This window comes from Idiotropiscis lumnitzeri, chromosome 14, assembly GCF_059441095.1.
Source record: "Idiotropiscis lumnitzeri isolate Australia: NSW breed Sydney's pygmy pipehorse chromosome 14, RoL_Ilum_1.0, whole genome shotgun sequence".
Taxonomy (NCBI): Eukaryota; Metazoa; Chordata; class Actinopteri; order Syngnathiformes; family Syngnathidae; genus Idiotropiscis; species Idiotropiscis lumnitzeri.
This window is the reverse complement of record NC_142404.1, coordinates 10,373,968-10,384,218: the sequence shown is the minus strand read 5'-3', so window position 1 is coordinate 10,384,218 and position 10,251 is coordinate 10,373,968. Positions and strand designations below refer to the sequence as shown.

At 39.4% G+C, this 10,251-nt stretch overlaps 1 protein-coding gene across 2 annotated transcripts; it reads left to right on the top strand.

Annotated features, from left to right (window-relative positions):
* Positions 1 to 319: 319 nt before the first annotated feature.
* Positions 320 to 9,606, top strand: chaf1b (chromatin assembly factor 1, subunit B). 2 transcript variants are annotated; one of them, XM_088315089.1, is made up of 15 exons: positions 320 to 435; positions 506 to 636; positions 860 to 1,008; positions 1,701 to 1,833; positions 2,240 to 2,360; positions 2,532 to 2,635; positions 2,719 to 2,815; positions 2,914 to 2,995; positions 3,391 to 3,484; positions 3,582 to 3,651; positions 4,000 to 4,091; positions 4,181 to 4,340; positions 5,066 to 5,632; positions 7,769 to 7,851; positions 9,252 to 9,606. In XM_088315089.1, exons 3-15 carry the CDS (start codon positions 883 to 885, stop codon positions 9,350 to 9,352), a joined length of 1,830 nt encoding a protein of 609 aa, XP_088171215.1. In that variant the 5' UTR covers positions 320 to 435; positions 506 to 636; positions 860 to 882; the 3' UTR covers positions 9,353 to 9,606. The 2 variants fall into 2 exon arrangements, with proteins under 2 accessions (XP_088171215.1, XP_088171214.1); XM_088315088.1 differs by lacking the exons at positions 320 to 435; positions 506 to 636 and having other exon boundaries at positions 657 to 1,008.
* The last annotated feature ends 645 nt before the right edge of the window (positions 9,607 to 10,251 follow it).

Here is a 10,251-nt window from a genome sequence, read left to right as displayed (position 1 = left end):
TGACTTGTCTGATGGTTTCTGCTGGAGTAATGTCATCCTTTTGTTTATTTTCTCTAGGACTTGTCCTAAATAGAGTAATGTGTTAGCTGGAGTCTGATCACCACTTACTTTAAGCAAGAAGTTGGCCCATTTAAAATTAAATAAATTGTATGCCTTGGCTCAATAAAGGTTGGAAATTGCTGTTTTGGATCTTTCAATAAACAAACGTTCAGGTTTTTGTAAGATGAAGAACACCATACAAGGTGGGCGAAAAGGTGTAAAAAAAAAAAAAAAATCGCACGGGCGGGCCAAGATTCGAACCAACTACCTCCAAAAATCACTTGGTTCTGTTCTAAATGTAATTTCTTTTCTCAATTTTTGTCTGCAGCGCCCATCAAGCATCCTTGTGGTACTGCAGTCATGGTTTAACACCCAAAGTACCAGAAACAGTTCTATGTATGAGTATTAAACTGTTCATCAGTGTATTATGCTAACCGGTACGATACGTCGTAATAACTTCTATTAGGTTTGATCGTCTCCTTCCTACACCGCCTCTTCCGCATTTTTGTCCAATCATCGACGAGCTCTGTACCGGAAGTTTTGAACAAGCCGAAACGCGGGAAGTTGTTCGCATTCTTCAGCCGGACGACAGCTAAGGTAAAATCACAAACTGTCGAGTAGCCCCATTAAAACGCTGCTTTTATCCATTTAAATACGTTAATGTGAATTGTAAAAAAAGTACCTTCATTCACATGTGTTAGATAATTTTCAAGCCTCGAAATTAAGCTACTTTTCTCGCCAAAGCAGTGGCCGGCCTATTTGAATAGCCGGACGTCAAAGAGAAATGTGAGAAATGACACTAAAATGATATCCCTCGAAGGTTGGTGTTGGACTGAAACAAAGATGAAGGTTGTGACTTGTGAGATCGCCTGGCACAACAAGGAGCCAGTCTACAGTCTTGACTTCCAGCACAGCTCCGATGGACGTACTCATCGTTTGGCCACAGCTGGCGTGGACACTACGGTTAGGGTGAGTAGCGATAAGCCATTTTATTTTTCCCAGAAATATACAATTTTTATTGACCCCCCCCCTCTCCACTTCCTCATTTTATGAAAAGCAAATGACACTTATATGTACACGTTTTTTGATTCTGTCATTTTCTTAGTTTCTCTTATAATTAAGTAGTTTTATGGTCATTAGCTTCTAGGAATAGAACACAAATTTGATTTTCATAAAAAAATAACAAAAAACAAGAACATAAGTTAAAAAATGTTCAAGAAAAGTAATGTTTTCTGCATCTATTTTTCTAGGCCTTTTCATTCAGTTTTTTTTTACCAAAGTAATCATTGGAATCTATTTATTTGTACTTACCTTAAAAAAATGAACATAACTCTTTTTCTTCTCCTATACACTTTAAGGTTTCTTCCCCCTCCCCCCCAATAATCATTCAAGGGTCTCATAAGTCCTTCAATATAGCAAATAATTGGCAAATTGGCAACACTGACTGTGCATTTGTAAACTGCTTCTCTTCAGTCCCAGCCATGTTAGTGGAAGGAGAGACAAGCTTTACACTACAGAAGCTGTGAAAAAGAATAGTCTTAGCAAGTCAATTTAAATTAATTGCTGAAATCGATCGCCCAATCACACTTCAGCTGTATAGAATGCATCTGCTGCAAATTAATGTGGGCAATCATGCCATTTTTTATGTCATGTATATGCAGCTGTGGAGAGTCGACATGGGCCCAGATGGAAAAGCGGCGGTGGAGTTTCTGTCTAATCTGGCCAGACACACCAAGGCTGTCAATGTGGTCCGCTTTAGCCCCAGTGGAGAGCATCTTGCCTCAGGAGGAGATGGTACATCTAACACGTAAATTTATACCCCCTCTCTTAACAAACATCCAATGCATGAAATGTGTTTTGTAGTAATGATTGTTTCTCTAGCTCTGGTGGCTCTTACAACATTAATGATCTCAGCATTAACAAAAGCAATAAAATGGTAAACACAAGCATAATTTAAGTTACTGGTTCCCACCTTCAACAAGAGCTGAATATGATTGGACTTTGTGCCTGTCAAACATTTCTGTCTCATTTTTGTTGATGAAAATGTCAGTTCAATATGTCAGTGCACACACAGTGCGACATGTGTTTTTATTAGTTGTTGTTGTTGTCGGGGAAAATAAGCTTGCTGACAGAAAATAATCATTGCTCACAACAGAAGTGCTATTGTGTATGACTTCTATCCATTTGTGGTTTGGTTCAGATGCAGCCATTCTGCTGTGGAAGCTCAACGACAACAAGGAGCTAGAACAAGCCCCCGCGTTCCAGGAGGAAGAAGACGCTCAGCTAAACAAAGAAAGCTGGTCTGTCGTCAAGACTTTGAGGTATAAAAACTAGAATAACGGCATTCATTGCTAGCAAAGTAAAATGTGCTGCTTTGTATGCATTTTGACTCTTCAACCTCTAAAAATGTAGCAAAAACAAAAATAACCGGGAAAGAATGATATATGTCAATTTGATGAAAACACAGTCCAGTTAGCTCTGTGTGTTTTTAGGGGCCACATTGAGGATGTGTATGACATCTGCTGGACCCGTGATGGGAACTGCATGGTGTCTGGTTCTGTAGACAACACAGCTATCATGTGGGACATCAACAAAGGTTTGCTGAGAAAACATCAAAACACATGAGAATATGTTTGAATAGCAATAGTTTTATTTCATTTGCCATTTTTTGTCTTTCAGGACAGAAACTGTGCATCCTAAATGACCACAAGAGCTACGTGCAAGGGGTGACCTGGGATCCGTTGGGGCAGTATGTCGCCACTCTCAGTTGTGACAGGTATCCATTATTACCCAAAAAGGCTTCAAAGTTTTAGTGCATTTACATCACAGCTTTTGAATATGTGCTGAATATGTTTTCATATTTCTCCCTTTCAGAGTAATGCGCGTGTACAGCACTCATACAAAGAAGAAAACCTCTGTAAGCAAAATGAGCTCGGGCTCAACTGCAGATGGAGAGGTTTGTGCACAGAAATTATGTTTTAGTCATCATTGTCACACTTATGCATTTAGAAAGTTTGAGTTGCAATTTTGATTCAGTTCACCATTTATTTCAAATGTAGTGTGTACGGCAACATTCATAACCACAATAGAAACTTCCATCATACCATTAAAAAAATGTGAAAAGCTGTTACTCTTTGTAAGTGCGTCCTTCAGATGTAGCCATTGCTCTTGGCCACTTGAAGAATTACAGTTACACTTAATCACATTAGGTACTGTATTAGAATGTATGTTCAAAATACAAATGTGTAATTTCTGAAACTAAAACTGTAAGTTGCTAGAGAAGCCTTAGACCTTGGAGGTGCTTTGATTGGAGAAAGGTACATGAACCTTTGTTTGTTTATATCTTTGCAGGTGAAGCAACACCGCATCTTCCATGATGACAGTATGAGGTCCTTTTTCCGACGTCTTTCCTTCACACCCGACGGCTCCTTCTTACTCGCTCCAGGTACTTGTGCAGCATGTTCTTTGAGAAATGGTCAATAATGGTTATTTTGGGGTGGGGGGTTGACTGAAAAATTCTCACTGGCTTCACTTCTTCCCAGCTGGATGTGTGGAGGTTGGGGAAACCATCACAAATACTACCTACATCTTTTCCAGGAAGAGCCTCAAGCGGTAAAATATATATCCATCCATTATCTAAGCCGCCTATCCTGGCTGTCTTTGGGCAGCAGGCGGGGTACACCCTGAACAGTTGTTGTCTCTCACATGTGGTGCACTGAGAGAAAAATAACACTACTACATTTATTTGTTTAAAAAAAAAAAAAAAAAGTTTTAAAATGTATACATTTCGTTCCACTTTACGATAATATCCCACTTGGTGTTGCTTCTTGACACGAAAAATTCAAATTTTATATATTTGTTTGAATTCTGAAATGTGGCAAAACCTCATAAAAGGGGATAATACTTTTGCAAGGCACTGTAGCTAATGTACTTTTGCTTGAATTCATATTTGTCTTTTAGACCTGTTGCCCACTTACCATGCCCAACTAAGGCCACACTTGCAGTGCGCTGTTGTCCAGTGTACTTTGACTTGCGAACCAGGAAGGGAGAAGGTAAGTACATTTCCTAGACTGTAGCTTTAAACCTTTATTTGTATTCTCCCAGTTTTGTCTTCTAAATGATTCTATGTTCCCAATCACAGAGGGTTCAGCCGAGCCCCTTCCTAATCTATTTAAGCTGCCGTACCGCATGGTGTTTGCAGTGGCCTCTGAGGATTCCATCTTCCTTTATGACACCCAGCAGGCGCTCCCATTTGGACTGGTGTCCAACATTCATTATCACACACTCAGCGACCTCACATGGTAAAGGAGCGATCTTCTCCTTACAAATCCGAATCAAAATCATATGATAAGACATATTTTGGTAAACTGGTCTTGGAATGCAATCAGTTATATGTCACACATTACACCATAAAACAAGACTGCTTTCTGAGAGCAGAGTGAAGCTGGTTGTTAGTATGTCTGCCTTAAAGTTGTGAACTCTGAGGTCCGGGGTATTTGTTCAAAATGTAGCTCTTGAAGCCATAGAGTCAACTTCTGGTTGTTGCTAACAGGTCCCCAAGCTGTGCAGGACATTTTCAAATGTTGCAGGGGGCTTATGATCGTTTAGAAAAGAAAATCAAAAAAACGTTTAAATAGAACACTGTGTTAAAAAAAAACACAAAAAAAACAAAACAAACATTGAAACAAATGACTCGTGGATACGTCCGCTGTCTTACAGGAAGTCGCTCCCATAATATTCTATGTGAGTGCCCTCAGAAATAAGGTGGATAGGGTTGAATTATTAAATCTCTTCATAAGTGATGAATGGACAGCATTGTTGTGCGGAGTTAAGTTTAGTTGTAAGCAGGGATGGGAGAATCTGGAAAAAATAATCACTTTTGATGTTGAACTCAAAATTATGACCCTGGGCAGGACTCCCAGAAAACTTTGTGACCCAAGAGCAATTTTTGTTGTTCAAGGAGTCTGTAACGTAAAAGGAGAATGTCTATTCTACATGTAATTCTAATGCTTCCATTTTGTCTTAGGTCTCGAGATGGTACCTTTCTGGCAGTGTCTTCCACAGATGGCTATTGCTCCTTCCTATCCTTCTCTCCGGGAGAGCTGGGAACTCCATTGAAGGAGCCTCCCACTCTGGAAGTGTTCACCCCTACCAGCGCTGCTGAGAAAAAGGGCAAAAAGACGGCACCAGCCAAAACCTCATCTCCCGTGTCCCAGCCGCCGAGTTCGGCTTCCACTCCCACGTCCCACCTCACCCCGGGCAGGGACGGCTCCTCTGTCACGACCCCGGATGAGTCAAAGTCAAAGTCCAAGCCTCGGCCTCGGCCTCGAAAAATCACCCTCAACACACTGGAGGCCTGGGGGAAGCCCAGCACTCCAAAAAACATGCCTCCCACTACCCCTCAGATGCCAGCGTCCGCAAGCATCAGTGCACCCTCAACTCCTCAACCCGCCATCAAACCGCTCGCACCCAGCTCCTCAAAGAAGCTCCCCTGCCTCACCCCGCTCACTCCCAATACACCCAAAGTGCTCAACAGGACCAACTTGCCCACCACTCCTAAAGGTGCCATAGCGTCGAACAGACCCACTCCAAGGTAAAAAAAAATATATATATTAATAATAATAAAAGGGAAACCATTATTCTTCCATCTCATTCTACTCTATTAAGTTCCCCTCAGACTCATGAACAGACATGAAAATCTTAGGAAATGCAGCACATCGCCTTAATCTTAGTACCTATTACTGCACTTTATTCCATGAGGTATTCCAGCACAATCTAATGAGATTTACTGCAAGATCTATATCATCATAACGGTGTGGCAGACCTCTGCCAAGGACAAACTATTAACAGAAGTGATGGGGGGGGGGGAACTATGGCGTGTCATGTTCGTAGTTGCCCGTCTTTTTTATTTACTGTATTTTTGTTTAGGCATTTAGTTAGCACAGTACTTCCTGGACCAATGAGGACTTTAAGAATGGCGATGATACTTCTTTTTTTATTTTTTGACAGCATTAACTGTCTAACTTAATTCCTTGAAACAGGTTTTCACAAATGTAATGGGTTTCCCTTGTCACACTCTTTTAATAAGTTTCTTAGAAATTGCTTGTGTATTTTTGTCTCATCCTTGTAATTACGTACGTGAGCATTTAGGAGGGGCAGTGTTAAGGTCTACAATATGTGGATTATTACTTGAGTTCTGGAGGTTTTGGACATGAATACGACCGTACTAGGTAGTTCTAATAATTTGTCATTTTGTAGCAAAAAAAGAGAACCGAAATATTTGAAACAACTCTCAGTATGATGTGATGCAGTTCTACACAGTTCTGCAAATTACAACCACAATAATAAAACAATGTTAAGTGAATTACCTCATTTCAATAAATAAATGAATTAGTAAAATGATCTTTGGAAAGGTTTAATCTTTTACACTTTTGTACTAGATCTAATTAGACTGTGTGAAAAGCAACAAAACATATATGGTGACAATTCAGATTATCCCCCGAAATTGACAGATTATAGTAAAAAAAAAAAAAATGCAGAGGTTGATAAAGTTCTAGAAATCTCTGGACCTCTAATTGAAAAGATTCCCTCTTTTGCTTTTGTGATCAACAGTCCCAACTAAGTATTAAATTGTCTTAAGATCTGCTGGCTCAGAATTACGGAGCCCCTTAGGGGACATGGAAGAGAAAAAAAAAAAATTTGCGTTCCCTCGCAAAATCTTTGCGTTCCCTTGCAAAGAATGCGTTCCCTCGCAAACTTTGCGAGGTTGTTTTTTTTTTTTCGAGTGAATGTTTATTTATTTATTTTTTTAATGCGCGTTTATGTACTTCCGGGTCAGGTTGACTACCCTTGCCTCGAATGCGCTGCTGTTCAAGAGACGACAGTACGTTGGAGGCGGCACTAATCATGGAGGAGGGCTTGGAACTGTCTTTCACTTATTTGAAAACCGTGCTTAATATCCCGAACTGATTTTCCTTTCTTTGTATTTCAAGACAATTTCAAAGTAAAATTCAATTAAACTCGCCCACGGGTGAACACACTCCATCTTTGCTGCGTTTGTTTACACGGAAGATGACCCGGAAGTACATAAACGCGCATTAAAAAAAATAAACATTCACTCGAAAAAAAAAAAACAACAACTTTGCATTCCCTCGCAAAGTTTGCGAGGGAACGCAAAGTTTGCGAGGGAATGCAATCTTTGCAAGGGAACGCAAAGGTTTTGCGAGGGAACGCAAAGTTTTTTTTTTCTCTTCCGTGTCCCCTAAGGGGCTCCGTACAGAATAAACATAGTCATCCATCGCTTATTTTTTTACAGCATTAAAGCATCTGTATTCAGAATGTCTTCCAATTCTCACTTTCCGTTCACAAATACATGTGAAAGTGATTGTAAAATGTCTGAAATAGTAATCTGTGTTGTCAAAATAGAGACACTTGACATCAATTGCTTTGTTTTGGTTGCTGTTGTAAGCGCTCACTCAGCTCCGACCGAACAAAGCCTTGTCTGGTTTAAGGGTGTTCGTTGGACCCCCTGTTGAGTTTTCAAATAATCACTCCAGCTCCTCACAGACAATGGAGAGTCTGTGCAAGCTTTTGTATTTAAATATCTAACTTGAAACTTCTCTTTCTCGGTTGATTGGCTAGTTTTATGACTCGAAAATGAATATGTGAGCAAGACTATTAATAACATGAACGGACTTTGTGCAACTAATTCATTTCTCTTTGTTCCCAGGCGAGTTTCCTTGACTCCTGTTGGGTCGCAAACGTCCAGTTTGGTCTTTAGTTCGCCAGCGTCTACTGAGAAAGCTAAACATGGTTAGTCTGTCATAGTTATAGTATGACCTCTAGCTCGCTTTTTGGTGGTGGTAGTGGAGGGCACCTGTTTGAAAATGCTGTTACACCGCAAGGTGAACACGGATTACTTCCTTTGGATTCATAAACTGTTACACAACCTACAGTTGGTTTGGGGGGAAAAAATCCTATAAGCAATAATAGATATACAGTGACCCTTTGCTGGGTTGCAACCATAAAACCTTTATTGAATGGACAGGCAATATTTTAAGTGTCTTCACTTTCTTAATGAATAATAACCACTGTTAAATGAAAACTGAAATTGAAACGACTCACAGTATTATGGAATGATCTGCTGACTGGCACCCCGCGATCTTGCCTGACATGCAATTCAAAATACAAATAAAACCACGGGAACTTCTGTAAAATATTTCACCCATAAATGCCCATTAGATATAATAACAACAATAATAATCATAAAAATAAACACTTCTTTGATTGCATCCATTTTTTTCATGAATTTAGCCTGGCTCTCAGTGGTCTTTAAACAAACATTTTAAATAGATGGTCAAAGATGAATTTGGAATTTATAAATAATTTGGCGCCAAATTAAGTTTAATTGTGTGAGAATTTGGAATTTATAAATAATTTGGCGCCAAATTAAGTTTAATTGTGTGACACTAGTGTGCCACAACACCCGGGTTGAGAACCACTTGAGTAGAAGAATATAGTTGAATAGCCTTTATTGTCATTGCACAATGATTCATTTTTATTATTAAATTGTTATAATTATGGCAAGTATTTGGATAAAATCACCTTCAGCCCATAAAAATAAAACAATCAAAGGAAAAACGGTGTGCTACGTAGCAAACATGTTCTTGGGCCGCTCTGCAAAGGAGTTAGTTCATTGTGTGCCGTTCATAAGGGATCGTGATAACTAGAGGACACCCTGAACTCAAAGAGCACAAGCAATAAAAATTTGGACCACAACCTTCATAAATACCTGATTTATGTCGTTCCCGTTCATGCCTTGTTCACTGATAAATTAGGACATTTTGTAACATATTCCGATGTAGCAATGTTATTTTGACCCTGGTTGTTTTTTTGCCCATGATTCAGCCCTCCACAGAGTTTCACTGAAATCAGGAAAGTAGTATAAGAGGTCCATGGGTTACTCTATGACAGCCCGACATTCATTCGTGACTACAAACAGCACACGCCGTAAGAATTTGTCGGCACGCTTAGACAAATCCACATTCTGAACATAACAGGGAATGTTTTGCACACATTTATTGCAATAATGCCTTTATTACTGCATTAGTATTGGTTAGTGATAACCCACTGTACGGGTTAATAACTGATCAAACTAGCGTGTTGAACAGTCATGTGTAACCCTCATCTTTTCATTCATCTTCCTCTTCCAGGTCGTCCTTCTCCTCCTAACGATCCCCTTTGCCAGCCTCCGGAGTCCAAACGGCCCAAGACGGATGACGTTTCTGCGACAAGCAGCGTCACTCAGCCTTAGTGCGGCCATGAGATATGCATGACTGTAAACGCTGACGTCATGATCAAATCATCTTGTGTGTGATATCACAATACATTGATTGAGAGGGTAACGCCTTCACGCATGATGTACTCAAATGTTGTCGTAATTGCATCATGTGAATAACTTTAAGGACTATTGTATGATAATATAGCTATGTGTGATGTCTTACTCCAGCACATAACATTTTGATCTTTACATTTTAATACTACAGTAATAAAATAGCACTTGAAGATTGAGTGCTATATGAACTTTGAATACACTGTATTTCCTGAGTCTTTTTTTTACTAATCGGCCTTGGCGAATGAGGTTGAACCCTCTCAATGAAATATACATTTTTCCCCACCCTGTGGTGAAAAAGGCTTTATGTAAAATACATTTCTTTATTCAGAACAAAGCCAAACCAAATACTTTCCCTTTATGAATTCACATTATGTGAATGTGGTGGGCATGTGGCGATGCAGTAAATAATGGGGTGAGGATATGAAAGCAAGTCATGTCTCTACTCTCCACTCAAAACTGACTTAACACAGTAAGTAACAAGCTACTCTCTTTCAACCCGTATGTCCCTTGCAACCCAGAAACTTGTCATTTCACTTAACAGGTTTCTGGTGAATGGTTCTCAATTTTGTGATATAAAATATTTAATTTAGTAATTTTTCACATACTTATTCTCAATCAATACTAAGTAAAGTAAATGATCTTATGAGAGCAATTGTAACAGTTTTAAGTGTGTGTGTGTGTGTGTTTTAAACCTCAGATTATGCACCTGGTGTTGAATGTAAAATGTAATTCAGTAGGATAACAGAGTAAAATATTTATGTACTCATTTACACACGTCACGTAAATAATGAGTGATTGGTTGAAAAGTTAAAAGTAAC